We start from the raw sequence: 24,593 nt of genomic DNA, 5'->3' as shown, positions 1-24,593 counted from the left end.
GCCTCCGGAGGCCTTGCGTGATCCCTGTCTCTCAGGGATCCCTGGGCCTGCCTGCTGCCAGATAAGTCACCAGGCTGTGTCACCCGGCTGTCCCAGCTGAGTCTTGGGGGGTGCTAGGAAGCCCCACCGAGAGGAGTGAGGCCACGCACTGACTCAGGGCTGACTCACAGCTAATGCACAGCAAGCCCTGCAGAGCCCAGCCCAGAAGAGCAGAACCCCCGCCAGCTCAGACCATGAGTGACACCGAGGGTTGTTGTCTGAAGCTGCTACATTTGGGGATGGTTCTTTACACAGCAACAGCTAACTGGCACACCCACTGCCTTTATTCTTCTGCCCCTCCTGGATTCCCTTGAGGTCACCCAGCTTGGTAGCTGTCTCTGGTTCTTTCCCCCACCCTCTGCCCTCTGGGGCTTAGTGACAGGAAAGCAGCCTCCCCTTAAGGAACCTGTACAAACAGCGGGCGCCTGCTGAGGCCGGGCTGGTGAGCCCTCTGCACCGAGGGGCAGCAGGGGGCTGCTGCCCAGTCTGCGCTTTTTTCCTGGACGTTTTCCGCCTTCTCTTTGAAACAGTCGCTCTGTGAGACAGCGGACTGGCTTCCTGCAGCAGCTTCCATTCACTGACCTCCTAGGGTGGACCCACCTCTTTCTCCTGGGGCACTGCTTCAAGGGTTAGGTCTCATCTGGGTGGAGGGCAGCCTCAAATATCTTCCTGGGAAAGGCTCTGTGCAGGGTCAACCTCCTGAATCCTTCCATGTCTGAAAACACCTTCACTTTGCCTTTAAACACTGGCTTGTTCTAGATGTCTAGGTGCAAAATTAATGTTCCTCAGAAGCGTAGAGGCCGAGTTCCTTTTCCTCCCAGCATCCAGAGGTCCTGGTGAGGCCTCTGATGCCAAGTACATCTCCCCTGCACCCACCCTTTCTGGAAGCTCGTAGGATATTACTCCATTACTCTTGATATTCTGCAGTTTTGTGCTGCTGTCACGTGGGTCTTTTAGATCCATTACACTGGGCACTTGGAGGGCCCTTCTGGCCTGAAGGCTCATGTGCTTCAGTTCTGGGACGTTGTCTCCTATTATTACTATTTTTTTCCTATTTCTGTCCCTTTGTTTGTATTTTTGGAGCTTCTATCGGACAGACGTTGTAACCTCATGGACTGATTTTTTTTTATTTCTTATCTTTCTTTCATATTTTCTGCCTCTTTATTGTGCCATACTGTGGGAGATTTTCTTATACATAGACACGTGTGTATACATAGAAACATATGCTATATGTATAGACAATATTAATTATAAAGTATATAATAATTCGTATTATACATATCTAATATTTATATATAATAATTTATATCACGTACAATATTTTTATATATAAATAAGTTTTGGCAACAATACATCAGATTTCCAAGAGCTCTTTCTTTCTAGTTTTCTAATTGTTTCTTGTTTTATTTATTCGTGTCATCTTTCTTTAAAAACTTACTTCAGATATATTTCACATGCTATGCAATGCACCCATTTACAGCATAAATTCAAAGGCTTTCAGTATATACAAAGAGTTATGCTTCCATCACAACAATTTTAGAACATTTTTATTCTCAAAAAATATTCTGTAACCCTTGGCCATCACTCCCCAGGCCTCCCTATTCTCTCCCCTGCTGCCCAGCCCAAGGCAACCGCTGATCTACTTTCTGTGTCAATATCTGCTTGGCTTTATCATCTGAATTCTTGAATCTGACTTCGACTAATTAAGAACTTACAAGGTGATTAATTAGGTTGTTTCCTGTCCCAGGAGACAAATATGGAAGAAAAAGACAAGTATATATTGAAAATAAAAGAATAGAAAATATGTATACAAATACCAACAAAAGAGTAGATATGACCACAGTAATATTTGGAAAAATAGAATTTAAGGACTGGAGAGTTAAAAACAAATAGGGATATTTTATGATAAAAATATACTCCATTAAAAATTATGTTATGAATTTTTCAGAACCTAACATCATAACCCTGAAATATTTGTATTTGTTAAGATGCTTTTTATTGCAAGTAACAAAAACCACAACTCAAGCTGGCTTACATAATGAAGGCAATTGAAGGGAACTGCAGTGCTGATTCTGGACATGGCACTACCCCAGAGGGAGGGCCTCCGGACCTGAGTTTGTCCCTCCCCTGACATCCGTGTGGCTTTGGGAATATCCTGTTCTCATCCCCATCCTTAGTTGTCTCGCCTGAGAGGTGGAGATGATGATCTCTCCTTTCTGGGGCTGATGGGAGGAGTAAATAATGAGATTTCACGCATGCACTGATTGTGTGCTTACCCTGTGCCAGATGCTGTCCTAAGCACTTTACACGTATCGAATCACGTCAATTCCATCGATCCTTTAAGGTAGGAACTGGTATTAGTGTCATCCTAGGACGGTTGTCTCAGGCCACCAACTAGGAAGCAGCGGAGCTGGGGTTCTGAGCCAGGCTGTCTGGCTCCAGAGCCTGTGCTTTTTCAGACCTTAATGAAAATACAGTTTCCTGAAAAAGGGGTCACAGTTCTGAAAGGCCCACCAGTGAAGCTTCGAGGGATCCACTAGACGTGAGGCCATGAGCAGGATGCAGAGGAAAACAAGAGGTGCCCAGGAAGCAGGGGGCAGAAAGAAATGTGTAATCCTTTCTCTCAGTGACCCAGCCTCTGGCCAAGGACAGGATTGGAGGGTGAGGATGGGAGGGGGTGTGATGGTTCATCGTAAGGAGGCCTGGCTGCGAAACTCTTAAATTGTGAGAACTAAGGTTAGAGGCATCCTCGGGGCCAAGGAGATTACAAATCTGGCACAAGGTATAGAGGACAATTACCCTAAGCTGAGGCCATGGGCACCCCTTTCTCCTTCTTACTCTCATATTTGCGGCCATAAAGCCAACTCCACGGAAAGGTGGGTGGTACTTAGAAAGGAACCTGCAAGGGGCTGTGAGTGAATGGTCAACAGGAAACCTGGACTGACCTTGGCCTGCCTGAGAAATGACCTCAGGCATCCCCTTCTCATACCATCCCGCAGAAAAAGCTAGATTTGCTGGATGCGGGAGAAGGTCTAGGCTGAGGAAACAGAAAACGCAGATGCTAAGGCAGGAATGTGTTCGACGTAAGGGAGGCACAGGGAGGAAGGCAGCGTGGCTGAAGCACAGTGAACCGGAGGTGCCAGGAGATGAGCTCTGAGAGGGACCAGGCCGTGCCTGCTGCTCCTGTGGTTGGACGGCTCTCTCTACTGGCGTTTAAACACATTCATCCTACAGCTGCGTGGGGCTGCACATCACGTGGAGCAGGTCAGCCCCGAGATCGGCCACCTGTCCACCAGAACCATGGACACAGGATTCCTGTTCTGGCACAGGTGGCTTCAGGGTCCCTTCATGAGAGGTGCCTGCAGAACTCCATGCGGTAGGGACGGAGGGGTAGCAACCTAGGAAACTCATTTAAACACTTCGCAGCAATAAGAAACGACGTAGTATTTTTATTTACTCTGTGGAATATGACCTTTAAAAAATAGCCGTCTTTGCTACGGATGGTTTTATTTATTCACTCTTTCGTAAAGATAGACATCCAGCCTCACTGAAGACAGTTTATTTTTAAGGTGGCTTGAAGGGGCTGGTGGAGTGGAAGTGAGAAGCTAAATCAGTCCTTCACAGAGGGCACCCCTGGGAGACCACACGGAGACCGGGCGGTGCCGCAGTGCCCGCTACACGCTTTGATAACAAAGCCGTGCAGATTTCCACCCGCCCCTTCGCGAAGCGCGGATAAGCCAGGCGCAGCGGCCCGGCAGCGGCCTAGATCACATGTGCCGGGGGCGGGGCGCGCGCGGGGGCGGGGCGCGCGCGGGGGCGGGGCGCGCGCGGGGGCGGGGCGCGCGCGGGGGCGGGGCGCGCGCGGGGGCGGGGCGCGCGCGGGGGCGGGGCGCGCGCGGGGGCGGGGCGCGCGCGGGGGCGGGGCGCGATCCGGCCCTAAGCCCAGTCGTCCCAGCCGGACGCCGCGTCTCCTCAGCAGGCCGCCGGCCGGGCCCGGCCCGGAGCGACGCCGCGGCCCTGGCGCAGCCGCCACCGCCTCCGCCGCCCTCGCGGGCGCAGACGTCTCCGGGGCTGGGGAGGGGCGCCGCCTCCAACCGCCGAGCGGCCACGGCCCGCGGCGTGTGGGCGCCGCCGGGCCGCGCGCCCGCCCCCGGGACCAGCCGCCTGTCCTCGGCGGCCCGCGAGGAGCTGCGGCGCCGCCTGCTGGGCCTCATCGCGGGCCACCGAGTGGTGGTCTTCAGCAAGAGCTACTGTCCGCACAGCGCGCGGGTAGGCAGCGGGGGCTTCCGGGCGCGCCGGTCCGTCCGCCTCCGCGGCCCCCCGCCCGGCCCTGGGCCCGCGCGTTCCGCCCTCGCGCCGCCGCCCCCCGCGGTCCTGCGCGCAGCCTGCGGATGGGCCTGCGGGCGGGGGGCCTGCGCCGGGCGGAGGGCGGCGGGGAGAGGCCGGGGTGGCGCGCGGTGGAGGCGCGCGGGCGTGGGCCGCCGGGGCGGCGGCTTGTGCTCGGGGTCGCGCCCGGCTGCCGGCGCGCCCCGCGCTCTCCCTGGGAAGCCCGCGGCCCCCGGGCTCGCCCGCCGGAGCCCGGGGGCGGCCGCCAGCCGGCCTCCTCGCCGCCCCGTGCCGCTGCGCCGCCGAGCACGTGCGCCCCTCGCGGGCGACGGCGGCGCGCGTGTCCGGCGCTCTCCCGCAGCGCTCACGCCTCAGAGGCGCGCGCCGGCCTCGCCGCAGGACGGCTCCGGCCGCGGCGTCCGGCGCTGCGCGCACACTCGCCGGCGCTGAGCCGCCGGGCCGCGCGGGAGGCGCCAGCCCCTCCCCCGGTCCAGGCGAGGCCGAGACCTGGCCCCGCCGGCGGTGGGTGGCCGCGCGCGTGGCGCTGCCTCCCCGCCGGCGGCCGGCACGCTAACGGTCGCCGTGCTGGCGTCTGTGCCGCGGTGCGTCCCCGTGGCTCTAGCTCTGCGTTTTCCCCACGAAGCCGAACCTCTCTTCACGTGTGGATGGGTGATTCGAGTTTCCCGTTCTGCAGAATGTTCGGATATTCTGCTTATTTCCCTGTTAGGTTGTTCGTTTATGCGTTTATGTATTTGTACTGATTTGTAGGCATTCTTTATGTATTTTGGATATCGGTCCTTTGATTCTGTGTGATGGAATGTCTCCCAGGTTTGGCTTTTCTTTTTACTCTCTTCACGGGATCTTTTGGTTCCCTGGAGTTCGGAAGTTTAACGTGGTTGAATCTGTCACTCTTTTTCTCTGCTAGTCTGTGCTTTCTGTGTCTTATTTAAGAATGTTTCTGCTCTGAGGTGGTGGAGATACTCTCCTGTGTTAGCGCCTGAGAGTTTAGAGTGTGCGTCCCACCGCCCCCTCTTTATTCCCCGGGCGTGAGGCTGAGGGTGCGTGGGGACCCAGTTCATTTTTTCCTTTGTGACGTCAGTTTCCCTGCTTCATTTTTTGGAGCGTCCATTCTTTACACGGCGGTCTGAATGCTCGCTCATCACCTTCCAGATCCTCACGTATGTGTTGGTCTGTTTCCAGCCTCTGTTAATTTCTCAGCCTATTTAAGTTGTCCTTTGGAGCTTATAGAAGGGCTAAGGGATCCGAGCTGTGCCTGGCCACTGCTGTGTCACTACGGCTAGAAGAGTGTGGGGCAGATAGGTGGGTTGGATGAATAAATGGCCTTTGGTCGTTCTGGTCAAACATTTGCTGACACAGAATCTTAGAACAAGTGATTTTCAGTTCTGTGTGTCACCCCTTGCAACGTGACTGCTTAGAGTCCCGTTACATGATTGCACAGCTCTGATAACCAGAATTTTTAAAAATTGCACCCGAATCTGTCTCCTTGAAACGCTTACTCTCTTTTGGAGGTGATGGTCGCCCCGGGGCATAGAGCTCAGGACCTGGCTGCTGCCTGATGGCAGATCCTTCCGTGTCTCCCCGGGGGTTTCCCTCTCTGGCCTGGCTTTGCATGTGTTCACATCATCTGTCATTACATGTGCCCTCACTACATGGATGATGCAGGAGTTTGACCAAGAACCACTGAAATACGTCACCCTGCCTGTGCAGACTCAAGTAGGGAGGCTTGTTCCTCGATCGGGCCACGAATGTTGTTCAGCAGGTGTTACTGGTGCTTCGTGTTGTGGCCTTGCCTCCCCAGGACTCATGGTCTAAGGGAGCCGTCATCACAGCCGGTTCTCATGAACCGAAAGAAACGTGTGTGTGAGACAGTGGGGATCAGAAACATTCAGGACATGATGTTTAAGCTGGCCCTTGAAGGGTAAGCTGGATGTAGGCAAGGAAGAGCATCTGGCTGAGGAATTCGTATATGCAAAGGTAGGAGATGATGACATGAAAATAGTGGGGCTGAACGCAGGGTGTATGAACGGGAATCTGGAGAGGAAAGTGGAAAATGGCTGAACTTCAGTTTCTCAGCCATATTGAGATCTGAAAATGCATGCTGGTAAGTGTGGACTTAATGATGTCAGACTTGTGAGGAGTGGAGTGAAAGGAAGGGTCTGTCCTGTGACTTGGAATCTGGCAACAGTGTGAGGAGTAGACTGGACGTGGAGGCAGCTGACTAGGCGGGAAGTTGCCGTGAGTCAGGTACAAGGTCATGGCCCAAACTAAATAGTGAAAAAAGCACTCCGATTTTTTTAAGCCCTTCCCCACATTAACTTTAAGCCATGTTTTCCCCAGTTGGTTAGCTTTTCTTTTTTTATAGTAGAATAAACACCACGTAAGGTTTACTGTTTTAAGCATTTTAAGTTCAGTGGCATCAAGAACATTCACATTGTCGTGCAGCCCTCCCCGCCATCCATCTGCAGGACTTTTTCATCTTCCCCAACTGACACTCGGTCCCCATCAAACAGTAACTCCCCCTCCTCCATCCCCCCAGCCACCATCTGCTTTCTGTCTTATGAATCTGACTCCTCTCTCAGCTTCACATAAGTGGAATCATTTGTCGTTTTCTGACTGTCTTATTTCATTTTGTCTCATGTCCTCGAAGTTCATCTATGTTGTAGCATGGGTCAGAGTTCCCTTCCCTTTTAAGGCTGAATAATATTCCACTGTGTGTATAGACCATGTTTTCTTTATCCACTCATCTGTCAATGAACAACTGGGTCACTTCACCTTTTGGCTACTGGGAATTTTGCTGCGCTGAGCACGGGGGCACAAGTATCGGTTTGAGTCTCTTTTCAGTTCTTTTGGATTTATACCCAGAGGTGGCATTGCTGGCTCCTGTGGTGTTTCTAGCTATTTTTCATGTTTTGAGGCACCCCCCTACTATTTTCCGCAGGGGCCACGCTGTTTTACATTCCCGCCAGCAGTGCACAGAGGTTTCGGTTTCTCCTCATCCTTGCCAGCACTCGTCATTTTCCGTTTTTTGTATTGTCTTTGTTTTGATAATACTTATCCTAACAGGTGTAAAGTGCTGTCTCATTGTGGTTTGATTTGCGTTTCTCTAATGATTAATGATGCTGAATAGCTTTTCACATGATTATTGACCATTTATTAATTGACAGTATCTTTTTTGGAGAATTGTCTATTCAGGTACTTTGTCAGTTTTTACATTGGGGTTTTTCTTGTTTGTTTAGTTTTAGTTCTCTATATATTCTGTAAGTTAATCCCTTATCAGATATGTGATTTGAAATACCTCTCCAATTCTGGAGTTGCCTCTTTACTCAGTTAATAGTGTCCTTTAATGCACAAAATTTTTAGTTTTCCTGAGGTCCAACTTTTCTGTTTTCTTTTGCTGCCTATTCCTTTGGTGTCATATGCAAAGTACCACCAAAAATCCAATGTCATAAAACTTTTGTCCTGTGTTTTCTTCTAAGAGTTTTATAGTTTTAGCTCCTACATTTAAGTCTTTAATCCATTTTGAGTTGGTTTTTGCACATGGTATGTTAGGTAACGGTCCAACTTCATCCTTTTGCATGTGGATATCCAGTTTTATCAGCTACATTTATTGAAAAGACTGTCCTTTCTCCATTGAATGCTCTTGATGCCATTGTCAAAAGTCGTTTGACCTTGTATGTGAGGCTTTATTTCTTGGCTCTTTATTCTCTTCTGCTGCTCTACATGTCTGTCTTTATGCCAGGACCACACTGTTTTGGTTACTGTAGCTTTGTAGCAATTTTTGAAGTCGGGAAGTGTGAGACCTCCCACTTTGTTCTTCTTTTTCAAGAATTTTTCAGCTGTTCAAGGTTCTTTTGAGATTCTATATGAATTTTAGAATGGATTTTTCTATTTCTGCAGCAATCATTGTTGGGATTTTTTTTCTTAGCAGCAGGTGTTTTTTAAAAAATATATACATTTATTTATTTGATTGCACTGGGTCTTAGTTGCAGCACACAGGATCTTTTTTTTTTTTTTTTTTTTTTTTTTTTTTTTTAGTTGCAGCATGCAGAATCTTTAGTTGCGGCATGTGAACTCTTAGTTGTGGCATGTGGGATCTAGTTCCCTGACCAGGGATTGAACCTGGGCCCCCTGCTTTGGGAGCACAAAGTCTTAGCCACTGGACCACTAGGGAAGTCCCCATTGTTGGGATTTTGATAGAGCTTACACTGACTCTGTAGGTCACTTTGGGTAATATTGACATTTAAACAATACTAAGCCTTCTAATCTGTGAACATGGGATTTCTTTCCATTTATTGTTATCTTCTTTAACTCTTTCAGCAGTGTGTTGTAGTTTTCAGTGCACAAGTCTTTGCCTCCTCAGTTGAGTTTGTTTTTAACTGTTCTGCATAATGTTGTAAGTGGAATTCTTTTTTACATTTCTTTTTTGGATTGTTCATTTTTAGTATATAGAAAAACAACTGATTTTTTTGTGTTGAGTTTGTATCCTAAACTTTGCTAAATTTTTTATTATTTATAACAGTTTTTTGTACAGTCTTTAGGATTTTATACATATAAGATCATTTTGTCAGTGAACAAAGATAATTTTACTTTTTTTCCAGTTTGGTTTTCCTTTATTACTTTTATTTCTTGCCTTATTTCTCTAACTAAGACTTCTAGTACTATAATGAGTAGAAATGGTGAGAGTGGGCATCCTTGTCTTGTTTCTGATCTTAGAGGAAATGCTTTCAGTCTTTTACCATCAAATCTGATGTTACCTGTGGGCTTTTTTATGTGGCCTTTATTATGTTAAGGTAATTTCCTTTTATTCTTTGTCTCTTCAGTGTTTTTATCATGAAAGGGTGTTGGATTTTCTTAAATGCTTTTTCTGCACCCATTGAAATGATCATGTGGTTTTTTCCTCTTCTCTCTCTTCAGGTGGGGGACTGCATTGATAGATGCTTGTGTGTTGAACCATCCTTGCATTCTAGGAATAAATCCCACTTGATCCTAGTGTATAGCAGTTCTGATGCTCTGTTGAATTCCTACTGATAGTACTTCGTTGAAGATTTTTACATCAATATTTATGAGGGATATTGGTCTGTAGTTTTTTTTCTGGTATCTTTAACTTTGATATCAAGGCAGTGGTAGCCTCATAGAATGAGTTTGGAAGTGTTCCCTTTTCAATTTTGGGGAGAGTTTGTGGTGTTCACTCTTTATATGTTCAGTAGAATTCACCAGTGAAGCTATCTGGTCCTGGTATTTTCTTGCTTAGGAGGCTTTTGATCACTGATTCAGTCTCCTTATTAGTTATAGGTGTCTTCACCTTTTCTGTTTATTCATGATTCAGTCTTAGTAGGTCCCTGTTTCTAGGAATTTATCCATTTTATCTGGCTTATCCAATTTGTTAGTGTTGGAATGTTCAGAGTACTCTCTTGTAATCCTTTTTATTTCTATAAAAACAGTAGTAATGTTGCCTCTTTCATTTATCACTGCTTTCACTGTATCCCATGAGCTTTGGTTTGTTGTGTTTTTATTTTCATTTGTCAAAATATTCTATGATTTCCCTGTGACTTCTTCTTTGACTTATTGTTTAACAGTGTGTTTTTAAATTTCCACATATTTGTGAACTTTCTAGGTTTCCTTCTGCTCTGTTTTCTAGTTTCATTCTACTGTGGTAAGAAAAAATACTTTGTGTATTTTAATCTTTTTATTAAGACTGATTTTGTGACCTAGCCTATGATGTATTCTGGAGAAAGTTCCATGTGTACTTGAGAAGAATGTCCATTTGACCTGTGTTGGGTGGAGCGTCATGTAATACGTCTGTTAGGGCCAGTTGGTCTGTTGTGTTCTTCCTGTCCTCTGTGTCCTAATTGATCTTCTGTCTGGTTGTTCTATCCATTTTTTTGAAAATGGAATATTAAAGTCTTCTACCATAATTTAGTTCTGTCAGTTTCTTTCTTCAATTTGGTTAGTGTTTGCTCTGTATATTTAGAAGCTCTGAGGTTTGGTGGATATATTTTTATGATTGTTATGGCTGCTTGGTAAATTAACACGTGATGTCCTTTTAACACGTAATGTCCTTTTTAGTCTCTTGTAACAGTTTTGACATAAGGTCTATTTTGTTTTATATTAGCATAACCATTCCTGCTCTTTTTTGGTTAGTATCTCTTGGCGTGTGTTTTCCATCCTTTCAGCTTCAACCTACGTGTGTCCTCAGCTCTAAAGTGAGTCCCGTCTGCACAGCATAATGTCGGATCCTGTCTTTTTATCCATGCTGTCAATCTGTGTCTTTTGGGGAGTTTAACCCATTCACATTTAAAGTAATTATTGTTAGGGAAGGACTTGCTTTTGCCATTTTGCTCTTTGTTTTTGATATATCTTATAGATTTGCCCCTGATTTCCTCTCTTACTGTCTTCCTTTATGTTTAGTTGGTTTTTTGTAGTGACAACTTTTTGATGCCCTTCTTGTTCCTGTTTTGTATTTGTGCTAGGTATTTTTTGTGGTTACCATCGGAATTAAATATGCCATCCTAAAGAGATAATCTACTTTAAACTGATAGCAATTTAACTTACATCACATACAAAAATTCTACTCCTTTACAGTTCTGACCCCTCCTCCTCCATGTTATGTCACAAATCATATCTTTATACATTGTGTATCCAGAGACTTGTAGTTGTTTTGTGGCTTATGTCTTTTAAATCCAATAGAGAAGAATAAAAAATGTAATTATAAGCCAAGATTACAGTAATACTGGTCTGTATGTTTGTATGTGCTTACCTTTATGTGAGAACTTTGTATTTTCATATGGCTTTGAATTCCTGCCTAGCATTCTTCATTTGAACTTGAAGGTCTCCTTATAGCATTGCTTGCAGGACAGGTCTAGTATTAATGTACTTGCTCAACTTTTGTTTATCTGAGAAAGTCTTAGCTTTGCCGTCATTTTTTTTTTTTTATTTCTTCATTTTTGGAGGACTTTTTTTTTTTTTTTTTTTTTGTCAGATATAGAATTCTTGGTTGATAGGTTTTTATTTGTTTGTTTGTCTGTTTTTCTTTCAGGACTTTAAATATATCATCCCACTCTCTCTGGCCTACAAGCTTTCTACTGAAAAATCCACTTACATTCTTAGTGAGGATCACTTGTAGGTAACGAGCTGCTCTTCTCTCGCAGCTTTCAAGACTCTTTGTCTTTGGTTTTTGACATTGTGAGTATGATGTGTGTTGGTGTGAGTCTTTTTGTGTTTATCCTTCTTAGGTTTTTTTGGAGCTTCTGGTGTTTGCATATTCATGTCTGTCTTCAGATTTGGAGAGCCTTGAGGTGTTATTTCTTCACACAGGCTCCCTGTCCCATGTCTTCTTCTGAGACTTCCACAATGTGCATGTGGTTCTGTTTAATGGTGTCTATCAAGTCACTCGCTCTGTGTTCATTTTTCTTCTTTGCTTTTCCTCCTCAGATCTACTAATTTCAAATGGCCTGTCTTTCAGCTCACTGATTCTTTCTCCTCTCTGTTCAAGCCTGCTGTTGAATTCCTCTGCTGAGTTTTTCAGTTCATTCATTGTCTTTTTCACTTTCAGAGTTTCTGTGTGGTTCTTTCTCTCTCTTTGCTGTTTTCATTTTGTTCATATATCATTTTCCTGGTTTCCTTTAGCTCTGTGTGTTTTCCTCTTTGAGCATATTTAAGACAGTTGTTTCAAGTCTTCGTCTAGTAAGAATGAAGTCTGTATGTATTCAGGGACATTTTTGGAGATTTATTAATTTCCTTTGAGTGGGTCATTTTTTCTGTTTCTTTGTATGCATGTGATTTTTTTCTTGAAAGTTTCGCATTATAAATACAGCCACTTCTCACGGTCTTCACAGACTTGCCCCAGCACATGCAGCATGGAGGCTTAAGCTCGTCTCAGGCCTTTTCTGGACTCTTCCCTGGGCCTGTAGGTGTGATTTTCACTCAGTGGCCCAATTCTCCTGTGTACATGGCTGGGTTAAAGGATCTTAAATTCTTAAGCATCCCCACCCCCACCGCCACCCCCGACCCCGCATGCTTCTCCCCGGCACCTTAGCTGTTAGATCATGTCCCTCCCCTGTGGCCTCTCGCCCCCAGGTGTCTGCGGATTTATAGTCTACTTTTGGTTTTCGTGAGCCACAGCCACAGCCACTGCCTCGCGGCCTCCTCCAGCCTGAGGTTCCAGCTGCTTTGGGGCATCTGCACGCTGTGGTAGGCTTCACCAAGGCCAGTCCCTCAGGCAGCTCTCAGACAGGGGTGAGCATTGCAGATTCGGGCCTCTCTGCTCTGCATGTTCTGCAAGAGACCGGGGGCCCAGGCTGCTGCCCCCCCTCATGTGCCATGCAGCACTGGGGACACAGGAAGTGCCACAGAGTTATCTGCCATTTAAACGTGGCTCCCTCTTCACTGAGCATTTACTTGGCTGCTATAGATCTCTCACCAGTTTCCAGGCTTTCTCTTAAGTTATCTTACTTTGACATTGTTTAGCTTCTTGAATATTTAGATACAGTTTTCCATCACATTTGGAGTGTTTTTTGACATCTCTTCAAATATTTCTTTTGCCCTTTTCTTTCTCTCTCTTACTGGTATTCACACTGTGCGTATGCTGGCTTCATGCTGTCCCGTATTTCTCTAAGGGTCTGTCTTTTTCTTTTTCTTTTTCTTTTCTCTCTGTGACTCAAGGCTGCATAATCCCCCCTGACTGTCCTCAGCTTTGCTAACTCTGCCAGTTCAAGTCTCCTGTTGAGACGCTGTAGTGGAATTGTGATTTTAGTTACTGTGCTTTCCCATAATCCCGTAATTTCCAGTTGGTTCTTTTTCATCATTTCTGTCTCTTTATGGATATTTTGTGCTGAGTGAGACGTTACTGTCTTGCCTTCCTTCATATTCCTGTAGTGTGGTTTCTTCCAGCTCCTTGCACGTATTCTCAGGGGCTGCTTTGCCAGCTCATCCTGCTTCTAGGGCTTCTCAGAGGCAGGTTCTCTTTCCTGCTTCTCTTCCTATTTGTGGGTCCACCTTCCTGTTTCTTTGTATGCCTGGTAATGTTTTTGTTGAAACCAGGACATCCTAGGTGGCATGTGATGTCAGCTGTAGATCTGGTTCCTCCTCTGTGGCATGTTTGTTTCTTTATCGTGTGTTGGCTGGGTTGCTTTGGGGACGTTTGTTTCCACCTGGGGATGGAGCCTCTGCCCTCCTCGGAGGTGCCGCCTTGGGTCCATGCAGCTGCGCAGGTGATGGTCAGCGGGGCCCGCGCTGGGCATCTGTGTGTACTGTCGGACACTGTCAGTGCCCTGCCAGATTTTAGGCCCCACTGATTGCAGGTTAGCTGCTCTGCTGCTTTTGGCAGTGCCCTGGGGTGTAAATTGTTCGTACTCTGATCTAATTAAATCTGGGCTGGTTTGCAACCGTAGTTTTTGAGGCAAAGTTGCAGTTTGTTCTGACCCTAGAGAGGCAGTTTGTTCGATGTGCCTTTCCCTGGCTCTCCGGTAGACCAGCTGGCCACAGCTCAGCTTGTTGCCGAGACAGCGCCAGTAGCCTCCTCTTAATTGCTCCCGCTGAAACCTCTATTGTGTCCGGTTGCACCTTTAGACTTGAACTTCCCCGCAGCCTGTTTCAAATAAAGTCTGTTCCTGGGGTAGAGTTTTGGAGCTCTCTGATCTTGTGCTTTACCTCGTGCTCCAGAGGTGGGGTGGGGACAGCAACCCCTTCTCTTGGAAACCCCTGCTTTCTGAGCAGCTCTGGTGGGGCGGTAGCCTCTGGCCTTCTTGACTGGCCTCTCCCAGCCTGGAACCTTGCCCCACGTGGGCGCTGGGCCGGGGTGGTCAGGGCCGGGTACGTCTGCCTGCGGTAGAGACTTTGATCTGTGAGTGGGGAGCCTTCCCGGTAGGGCTGGCCACGCTCACCGGGAACATAGCCTGTGCCACCCAGAGCCGTCAGGAGACTGAGAAGTGGGGCTGGCCTGGCCCTTCTGGCGGCTGGGATTCCAGGGAGCAGGGAGCCTCCTTCCTGGCCACGTTCACCTGACGTGGGGCTTCCGTACGCTGAGGGGCAGAGGAGGGAAGGAGCAGGTCGTGGCTCAGGTGCCTCAGGCTCTTTCGCTCGCTGGCATTGAGGAGATTTTCTTGAATAAATGTGTCCGTGTTTGCCCTCAATTTCCAGAGACTTTAATGCCTCTTTTTAAACAGCTTCCACCAGTTGTGGATGTTTGCCAGGGAGCAGGTCTGCCGAGTTCCTCCTGCCCCATCCTGGGCCTTCGGGCTTTACCTGGAGGGCTGAGGGCATTGAGGGGTGACATCCTGGCAAGAGTGGGCTCTAACTGGCCTCTGGCCTTGTGGGCTGCGACTTAGAGAACTCCTAGGAGCTAGCTGAGAAACTCCTGTGGCAGGTGTCGCGGCTCAAGACGGCAACTGTGGGGAACTGGAAAGGAAACTTAGTAACTAACTGGAAGGAAGATGCTGCAGGAGGGGAGGCGTGAGAATGCCTCACAGTCCGTGCTTTGTGAAGTTCTTAGCGTGCAGATTGGCATCCAGGGCCTGAATCTGCACGTCTGACGAGCCCCCAGTGACGCCCGTGCTGCTGGTCTCCTGTTGAGTAGTAGGGACCTAGGGTTTCGTGTTCAGGCAGCTGGTGAGTGGTGGGAGTGTGGAGTTGTCCGTCTCCTTGTCTGTTTCCCCTCCTCGAGGGCAGGGATTGTGTCTTGCTCGCTGCTGTATGTTGAGTATGTAGAACGATGAACGAATGTTTGTCGAATGCCTTAATAACTGTCGAAAGAAAACACAGAGGAAGAGGAATGTGGAAACGTGCATTTTATTTGGGGCATGTTGTGTGTGAGGTGCCTGTGGTCACCTGGGTGGAGAGGTATTGCTTGTCTTGAGTTCAGAAAAGGGATTTGGGCAAAAGCTATAGATTTGGAAGTTGAGAACGCAGATTGTAAAGGAAGGAAAGAGATGGGGTGAGGTTATTCTGGGAGGTGCCTCGCGGAAGGGGGAGAACATAGACCAGAGCTCATGTTCCTGCAGAACATCTGATTGAACGTTCCTTGTTCCTTCCCACCCCCGTATGCCATAGCTCTGCCTAATCTCTGTGAGAGTAAAACTGAGTTGCTTTTTTGTTGCAGGTTAAAGAACTCTTTTCTTCTCTGGGAGTTGACTGTAATATCTTGGAACTTGATCAAGTTGGTGAGTAGAGTGGCTGGTGCACACTGCTCTTTGTAGTAAACGCCAACAGCGTTGACTTCTTTCCGTTTGCCTCATTCAGTTCAGTTTACTCCTGTCTCTCTGGCTTGGAAGAGCTGATTTCATCTATGTTCAACCCCGCAGAAAATGAACCTGTATATGAAAATAATCTGTGTAGATATTTTTGTTTATGTTTTTTGCATCGGGGGGTGGGGGTGGGAAGTAGAAGGAAGATGTGTAAGCCAGTAACCTGGACGTCCTTCAGGCATGTCAGGTGTGTCTGCTGACTTTCTGGCAGAGTAGGTGAAGCCGTAATAAACGGGATGCATCTGCCCCTGTTTCCTGAATGCATTACCCATGAGGGCAACACGCTAGCGTCCCAGCTTTTACACTCTTGAATTTTTGTCATCTGTGCACTTTATATGCGCGTGTATTTTGAGGAGTGGGAGACGTCATGGTGAACAGAAACCCTGACCTCGGCCTTCACAGGCATCACCCCTCCTGCTGACCTCTGTGGGTGCACATGTGGGCGTCTGAGTGTCGTCGCACTTCAGCTCAGCTCACAGGGGCTTGGAACCTGTGCGGTGTAGTACGTATTTCATCTTGTATTCCTTAGATGACGGGGCCAGTGTTCAGGAGGTGCTGTCAGAGATCACCAGTCAGAAGACCGTGCCCAGCATCTTCGTGAATGCAGTGCATCTGGGCGGATGTGACCGAACTGTCCAGGTGACAGCAGTGCCGTGTGTCCTTGAATGCTGTCCATTCAAAGTGTGTTTTAAAAAAGTATTTTAAAGGGGGAGGGAATGGTTTTTAGAAGTCTGTTCATTTGTCTTTTGGAGCTTGTGAAAATCAAAAGCCGGTAGGATGGTTATCAGACAGTCTTGATTACTTTAAGGGAAACTAGTTTTTCTACCAGTTCAAACTTCAGAAGCTGAGAAGGAGACAGTTTTGAGTGAGGTCGCAGGACAGACAGGTGGGCTGCCCTGCCCCCTTCCTCCTGATGGGAACAGAAACCAGGCCGCTTCCCTCCTCAAGGTTTAGTGAAACGAGGTCACTGCTAACATTCTGGTCCAGGGAGCGTAGAGCTCCTGCCAAGGCTGCTGACCCTGTGAGCTTTGCAAAGCTACGATTACTTGATTCCTAGAACGCGGAGGTGAACAGGAATCGTGCGGTTAAGTACAGGTAGGTAAAAGTGGATACTTACTAAATAAGGTGCTGATTTTAACAGTTATTTGCTTTTATTAAACTTTTCTTGTATCCTTTATATTTGCACGCACATGGTAATAATCAGTGATTGATTAAATACTTAGATTTCAATTAAGAATTTCGTTTTTGTCGGGAGAAGAGATTGTCCACGTTGTATGTTAATCTGGGAGTGGCATCGCTGTCTGCTAACAGCCTGCTTTATCCATCCTGGAAGCTCTGACTAGCTCACCTGGTGGTAAGTACCATAGTTACAACCTCTGAGCAGCTTCGGAGGTGCTGACCTTGCCAATCCTAGCCGGGAAAATGCTGTCGGAGGATGGATCTGGGGCTGCAGAGATGTCAGTCATGCTTTGAGACTGAAAGTCTCTACCTTGGACAGCGATGGTTTAGGAGGTGGATTTCAGGAGGCCGCCCGGCTCGGGACCACGCACGAGGCGTCTGCTGGGTCTCTGGTCACGCGGCACTTCCACTGCACTCCCAGGACGAGCCGGTCCGAAAGCCAGCGTGATGGGACCGAGCAGCCGACTTCGCACAGGCAAAACTACCGTTTAGTCATGTGTGGAGACTCTGACCTCATCTAAGCTGCTTCTGACCACAAGGAAGGCCGAGTGGACAAGCGAATGTGCTGCAGGGTCAGCCTCCTGACCATCCCAGCAGGAAAAGCAAGATGTTTGTGTTGTATAGGAAGTTGCAAGATTTAGGTCAGTTTACGAGAAACCAGGGAAAAATTGAAAGAGCACGTCCTGCCAGTGATGCCTGGGATTGTTTTCAGAGTGAAGACCCGCACAGGCGAGAAAATACAGGGCAGCACGGAAACTGGTGCTTGGCTGACTGCACTGGGTTCTGCTGCCACTCAAAAGCCAACGCTCGAGAGGCAAGTGTTGGTAGAAAGGGAACTTGGTTTAATCAGAAAAGCCAGCAATCTGGGGAGAAGGTGGACCCATGTCCCAAAAGCAGCTTGGAAGATTCTACTCGGCCATGAAGATGTTTAAAGGGAAAAAGGGGAAGTAACCTCAGTTTTTAAGGAGGTCAGATTCTCTGTCCTTTGTCCATTGTGTGCAGACTGCCGACTCCTCCTGTCTTCCATGGGATGCTCTCTTGCCCACAGGGTCCACCTGCAGATGTGCTGAGGGGAAGACGGGCGTAGAGGGTCAGTTGTTCCTCAGCAACGTAACTCTTCATTCTTACTCCTTGTAACCCAGGGGAGGAGCCCGCAGGTCAGGCAAGGCACTGTGCACATTCTGGGGCGCACAAGCCAGGACTCAGGGTAGATGTTACCTTGTGATCGCACATTTATAATTAAGGTCTGAGGAACGCAGCGGTACGCAAACAGAGAAGGGGCAGGAGAGCTGCTACAGAATGGCCTTGTCCGGCAAGGACATAAGGCCGTGACCCCCCGCTGTTTGACACGTGCCTCCCTGTGGGGTGACAACCCGCAGAGCCAGGTGGACCAACTGCAGGCCACCCGCATAAACCCATGGTTCCGCTACACACGTTGTAGGTCAGCTGCTGCCAGCAGTGTCGTGGGAGGAATTCGTGCTGATGAAGCAGGGGAACAAAGAAGGCGCCCCCAACACGTCACCTGTGTTCTCTCCTCAGGCCCACAAGAGCGGTTTGTTACAGAAGCTCCTCCAGGAGGGTTGCGTGTACGACTACGACCTCATCGTCATTGGTGGCGGCTCTGGCGGGCTCTCGTGTGCTCAGGTATGAAGAAAACGACACCCGAGCACGGCTTTCCTGGTGATTGCCACGAGCGTTTCTTGTGCTACTTAAAAGCCACTCATGATCTTCCAGTGCACACTGTTGTCATAGCAGCTGGTGCAGTGAAGAGGAAGGACTGTGTTATGTCTTACTGTTTAGGGAGAGGGAAACCCGGGGTGGGGGGGGTGTCAGGAAAACGACGCGCTCTGTGTGGCTTCTTTCGCAGGAGGCTGCCGTGCTGGGGAGGAAGGTCATGGTGCTGGACTTCGTGGACCCATCGCCCCGGGGCACGGCGTGGGGTGAGCTGCTCTTCCTGCTGTCGTGAGGCGGTGGTTCTCTGTTGGCTCAGCCTCCCTCAGTCCTCACAGCAGCCTCGAGGGAACCCGCCCTTTTCGGGGGTGAGGAAGCCAAATCTCCTATCACATCGTTAACAAGAGGAGACGTCGGAAGCATAATATGAGCATAACTAAAGAACACTGTGCAAAAGGGAAAAGTTCCACAACCCGCGTATCCCAGCACTTCTGCCAGAATAATTTTTGCACACACACGTTTATGTTTTCCTACAGTTGTGGTCATGGAGTGGTGTGTACCCTGTCATGCTGGCTTCAGTTGGCCATGACACTTTTCTGTGTTTCTGCATCGATTTTTTTTAATCAATTAGTTTGTTTATTGGCTGCCTTGGGTCTTCGTTGCTGTGTGTGGGGGCTACTCTTTGTTGCGGTGCACAGGCTTCTCATTGCGGTGACTTCTCTTGTGGTGGCTTATGGGCTCTAACCGCCACGTGGATCAGACTCAAGTGGGAGTTTTGGACTCTGTTCCTGGAAAACCGCCCAGAGGCACGTGTTTCGTGTATCCCTGGGCCTCCTTCACGGACCTCGGTCCACGAGTTTGGTGAATCACTTTGTCTTGTTGTGGGGCGTGATGGCGACCCCACAGTCGCCCAGCTTGTCATTTCTGGGTTTTCATAGCACCCACACTACACACACGTGCACTCAGACACACACACCCCGTTACAGCTGTGACTCTCTCCAGGTCTTGGCGGGACTTGTGTGAATGTTGGCTGCATCCCTAAGAAGCTGATGCACCAGGCCGCCCTGCTGGGGCAGGCACTCATCGACTCCAGGAAGTTCGGCTGGGAGTACAGTCACCAAGGTGGGTGACGCGTGCAGAAGTACACCTCGGGGGGAAAGAAAGAATGGGTGTCTTGGAAATGCTTGCTGTTTCTGTTTCTGTAGTTGAGTTGGAAGTTAGCTTAATAAACACTTGTTTGGAGGCCACCATGTGCCAGCCAAGCCCAGAGGACTCACAGATGGTCAGTTCAGAGCTGCTTTCGTGGGCTTAGTGCTTGGGAGGGAGTAGCTGCAGCCTCGGCTGTCCAGACCCTTGGCAGAATGTGAGAGGAAACAATCGTGTTTTCAGATTTCTTTAAGCATAAAGAAAACAGAACAGCGAGGGTCATTGTGTGGATTTTATCCCTTGCTGTGAGGCCATTTTCTTTTTTATCAGTATTTATGTATGTCTTTGGTTAATGAAAAATGGAAAATAAATTCACCCATAAACGTCTATTGTTGGGACTTCCCTGGCGGTCCAATGGTTAGGACTCCGCGCTTCCCATGCAGGGGACCAGGTTCAATCCCTGGTCAGGGAACTAAGATCCCGCCTGCTGCACTGTGGGACCCACCCAAAAAATCTGCAGACAGGCTCTGAGGGTGCAGAGATGAGGACGCTGTCACTCCTGCCCTGGAGCAGCACAGCCGGCTGAGGGGAAGGTGGGGAGCCACTCAGTGCCCGTAATGGTGCTGAGGCTTCCGGCATCAGCCTGAGGGCCACTTAGGAGCCTTGAGGAGTGGAGGTGGCGGAGGTGGCCCTTGAGCTGCATCTTAAAGGTCTCAGAGAATCAGGACACAGGACAGGAAGCAGCTTGCCCCACACTACGTGGAGACAGTCATCACTGCTGGTCGTAACCCCGTGGGGTCGGGGACCGTCATAACCAGAATGGCCGTGTGGAGCGCAGGATCCTAGGAGGCTCGCTGTCCGCTGAGCTCCCAGGAGGGGTGACGTGACGCCTGGGCCGCAACCGCTGGGGTCACCCAAGCCTCCGTGCACCGTGACCCTGCCCCGCCCTGTGCTGGAGGATCGGGTCCAGTGAGACCAGAGGGCAAAGCCCCTCTGGCTGGGTTTGTCCTCAGGGTCTTCCCCAGCTGGACGGGAGCCCTGGGCTGGTGTCTCCTGGGGGGGTGGCATCGGCGGAGAGGAGGTTCCAGGGAAGAGTCCCACCTGGAAGATCCAGGGTGAGGAGGAACGTTGATGCCGTTGGCCCCACTCCGGCCTCAGCAGCAAGGGGGTGAACTCTGTCCTCTAAATGCGGGGCATTCACGGTCACAGCCCTGCCGGGGACCCGGGGGAGTGGCCGGGGAGGTGAGCTCACACCTGTCCTGGGGCTGCTCCGGTGCTCCAAGAGCCTGGGGCCTGGCCGCAGGGGGGCTGCTCCCCACGCTCCTGCAAGGACTTTCCTTGCTTTCAGAACTGGGCTTTTCGCATGTTGTGTCCTGTAAAAGAGAAAGAAGTATGAGCTGTAACTGACGTAGAAAAGGCTTCAGTTGCTAATTATCTTCTGTTTACTTCTTGATTCTTGACGTGATCGACAGGGTGGCTCGTGTGTTACCTGTACCTTTCCTGTGACAGCACGGTGCCCTCACCGCTCCCCGCCCCCTCTGATTTCTCCTCAGTGAAGCACAACTGGGAGACCATGACCGAAGCCATTCAGAACCACGTCGGCTCCCTGAACTGGGGCTACCGGCAGGCTCTGCGGGAGAAGGCCGTGGCCTACGTCAACTCCTATGCGGAGTTCGTCGAACACCATAAGATCAAGGTCTGTTGGGGCGTTTTGTCCCGTTGGTTGCTTTCCTTACTTCTGCTGTGCCTGCCGTGAACCCAGACTCCGTGCTGCATGTGAGGGCTGCAGCTGGTGTGCGTGTGCTTTCCCGTGTTTGTTGATTCCACGTCTGGCTAATTTGGAGAAATTGCCTTTTAAAGAACTCTCAGTTTTAAGTAATTTGCCTTTCGGTTTCATTGCCATCTTAAAAGAGAAAATGTTCGAAGTTCAAAAGTCTAAAAAGATCAAAATTTTAGGAGTGTAATTCTTTTTAAAAATGAAGCCGTAACTAGAAGTCCAGTATATGTTATTCATAAAGGCCATAGTAAAAGTAGTATCGGAATTAGTGTATTGTGTGCACTAATCTGTATGTGTAACATTCGTGTGTTGTAAGAGCGATACTGAAGGAGAAGGAGACCATTTTAATGAGCAAACACACTTACCTGGCGCACGAGAGATGGTCCCGTAGCATCCTCAGCACCTGCTCCACCTGTCCTCTGCTTTAGTGGTGCGGTGCACGTGATCTGACGGAGTCGAGGTCATTTTGTGGTCACCTGTGGTCTCTAGAAAGGCGTCGGTGGCGCACTGAGAGCTGGGACTTGCTTGCAGCCACAGGAGACGGGTGGGAGCCCCAGTTGGTGGGCTTGTTTCTCAGGCTGTCCCGTCTGCCTCCCCCCCCCGCCCCCGCCCCAGCCCAGCTGGTCTGTCCAGGATCCTCCTCCAGGCAGCCCTCCGTCCACCCCACTGGTTTTTAATCTTTCTAATGAAAATGTATTTATGGTTGGCTTGTGTGATTGAAAACAAACAGTGCACGAGCTTCGTGGAGCCCCGAGGGCCTGGTTCTGGACGGCGCACCAGGGTCTTCACAGCTGGCGCCCCCTTCCCTGTCCCTTCCCGGCACTGGCCGCTCCCCAGGCGCGCGCTGCTCTCCAGCCTGTGCGCTCTGCTGTGCTGTCCTCTCTCCAGTCACCCATGTGGCCGCCCTGACCGGCCTTCCAGTGCCCTGCTGTCCCTACCGCAGCTCCAGTGCCCAGGGACGCCTGTTTTCTGTGTGGGAGGTGATCACAGCGCGTTACTGTCTTTGCATGTCTATTCTTGCTGATGGGAATCTCTAAAGGGCAGTAACTAGTGGTCCCAGGTATCTGATACTCTGTGGTGTTTGATGGAAAGTGAAATTAGCTTTGCTGTTTTCAAGGCAACCAATGGAAAAGGACAGGAAACGTATTATACTGCTGCAAAGTTTGTCATAGCAACAGGGGAAAGGCCACGCTATTTGGGAATCCAAGGAGATAAAGAGTACTGTATCACTAGGTAAGACTAACGAGGCCATCTAACCGTAAGTTGTAAATATTATGTTTCTGTGTCTCCAGCTTATTTACTCCCTGTCTTACTTCTCAAAAGATTTGTACTAATGACAAATAAAAGTACACGCAATGCAAAGCTAAGTAGTTACAGTGGCGCACAGAGCTTGTGGGCTCGGTAAGTAGTAAGGTCACAGGTGCACACAGGTGTGTACAGGTCTCCAGGTCGGCGCTCTGGGATTTGGCTCCACACTTCCTAGAGCCAGAGTGAAGCAGTGAATACCATTAGCTGTAGGGTTTCGTGTCTGTGAGACAATCATGGGCCTGGTGACCAGGAGAAGCACAGCTGTCCTGATACTGGGATGTAATAGGAGTTCTCATTGGACGGCTGTAGTGAGGACATATGACCGTGATATATAAAGTAGGACAATGACTTTCCAACTGTTTTGAGGGACAGACTTTAAGAAATACATTTTCGTTGTGTGGTTGTTCAAATGAACACACAGCGCGCGCGCACACGTGCACACCCCCCAGACAAAACATCTCTTCTTATTGCATAGCGTGTGCTCTCACATCCTGTGTTCCATTGTGTTGTTCACAAAATCTCTGCCTGCGGTCCACTAACTTGGTTGGAAACACGGGGCTGGACGTCTTGCTCCGGTGGACACACAGACGCCACCGGCTGTTTCCTGCAGCGTCTGTTCGTTCCGGCCCCAGACGGCACCATCCCTCGTGGAAACCCCTTCTCTCTTTGCAGCGACGACCTCTTCTCGCTGCCCTACTGCCCGGGCGCGACCCTGGTGGTGGGTGCATCCTACGTGGCGCTGGAGTGCGCGGGCTTCCTGGCTGGCCTGGGCCTGGCGGTCACGGTCATGGTGCGCTCGGTGCTGCTGCGGGGGTTTGACCAGGAGATGGCCGAGAGGGTGGGCGCCTCCCTGCAGCAGCTCGGCGTCCGGTTCCTGCGCAAGTTCGTGCCGGTGGAGGTGAGGCCGCAGCACCGCCAGCCTTCACTGTTGCCTTTGCCTCCCCGCTCCCCGACCGGCTCCCCGGGGCGCTGGCGATGGTGGTCCCACCCCGGGCTCTGCCGCCCCCTCCTCCCCCTCCCCGCCGCCCCTTCCCCTCTGTCCCCCTCCCCCCCTCTCCCCCTGTGTGCTCTCCCCCCACCTGGCTGGTCCCGTCTGCGCTCAGGCGTCCTGCCCACCCCCACACCCAGTTAGGCATCGCCGCTTGAATTCCTCTCAAGCGTTTTAACTGTAACAAGACAAGGTGAGAGTCTTGATTTCCCACCTGACGTGCCGCCTGTCTCAGTGGTCTGCACCGTCTGTTAAGTCAACCCCTGGAAAGCATCCCTCGGGGGCTCCTCTTCCGCGGCCTGCAGCTGACCCGGGAACTTGTTTCTCCCTCCAGATTGTGCTGGGGACGGCCCGCCTCTCTGTCCCTGCTTAGTCCAAGCACCTGAACACGCACGCGCGCCCTGGGCTCCGTCTGTTTTCTGTCACCCGTAGAGAGAACCGTTACCCTGTTCATCCTCACCAGGTGCAGCAGCTGGAGAAGGGCTCACCCGGGAGGCTGAAGGTAGTGGCTAAATCCACGGAAGGCGCGGAGACCGTCGAGGGCGTGTACAACACAGTGAGTTTCTGCCACCTGAGCAGCAGGGGATGAAGGTCCTGGTCAGTTAGCGCAGATGAAACGTGCGGGACGACTATACCAGCATTAACTCCTCCTTGTGAGAGTGGAATACACACGGAGGTGGCTGTGCTGTTGACATGGGATCGTTTTCAGTGGTACGTGAAGAATACGGTAAAATATGCGGGTGAGGGTAACTGCACAGAACCTGACTGCTTTTAGTGCTTACTGCTGGGGCATTAGATGTCTTGTACATTTCTGCATTTGAATATTTTTGCGATAAACATTGAATATATTTGTATATATTTTTATAATCAAAAAGAACAGTAAGGATATTTTCAAAAA

General features: G+C 49.7%; 1 protein-coding gene across 5 annotated transcripts in view; it reads left to right on the top strand.

Moving 5' to 3' along the window:
- Positions 1-3,988: 3,988 nt before the first annotated feature.
- The window catches only part of TXNRD3 (thioredoxin reductase 3), a 41,490-nt gene continuing 20,885 nt past the window's right edge, over positions 3,989-24,593 (top strand). For 2 of the 5 annotated variants that reach the window (XM_057706903.1, XM_057706901.1), the window contains exons 1-10: positions 3,989-4,308; positions 15,482-15,542; positions 16,156-16,307; positions 18,345-18,449; positions 18,673-18,745; positions 19,479-19,598; positions 21,176-21,318; positions 22,517-22,632; positions 23,380-23,605; positions 24,159-24,251. In XM_057706903.1, coding sequence (XP_057562886.1) covers positions 18,700-18,745; positions 19,479-19,598; positions 21,176-21,318; positions 22,517-22,632; positions 23,380-23,605; positions 24,159-24,251 — 744 coding nt within the window. In that variant the 5' untranslated portion in view covers positions 3,989-4,308; positions 15,482-15,542; positions 16,156-16,307; positions 18,345-18,449; positions 18,673-18,699. The other 3 variants (XM_057706905.1, XM_057706902.1, XM_057706904.1) reach the window with 3 other exon arrangements.

Source organism: Hippopotamus amphibius, chromosome 13 (assembly GCF_030028045.1).
Source record: "Hippopotamus amphibius kiboko isolate mHipAmp2 chromosome 13, mHipAmp2.hap2, whole genome shotgun sequence".
NCBI classification, from domain to species: Eukaryota; Metazoa; Chordata; class Mammalia; order Artiodactyla; family Hippopotamidae; genus Hippopotamus; species Hippopotamus amphibius.
The sequence above is the reverse complement of the archived record's forward strand: the minus strand, read 5'-3'. Positions and strand labels throughout refer to the sequence as shown.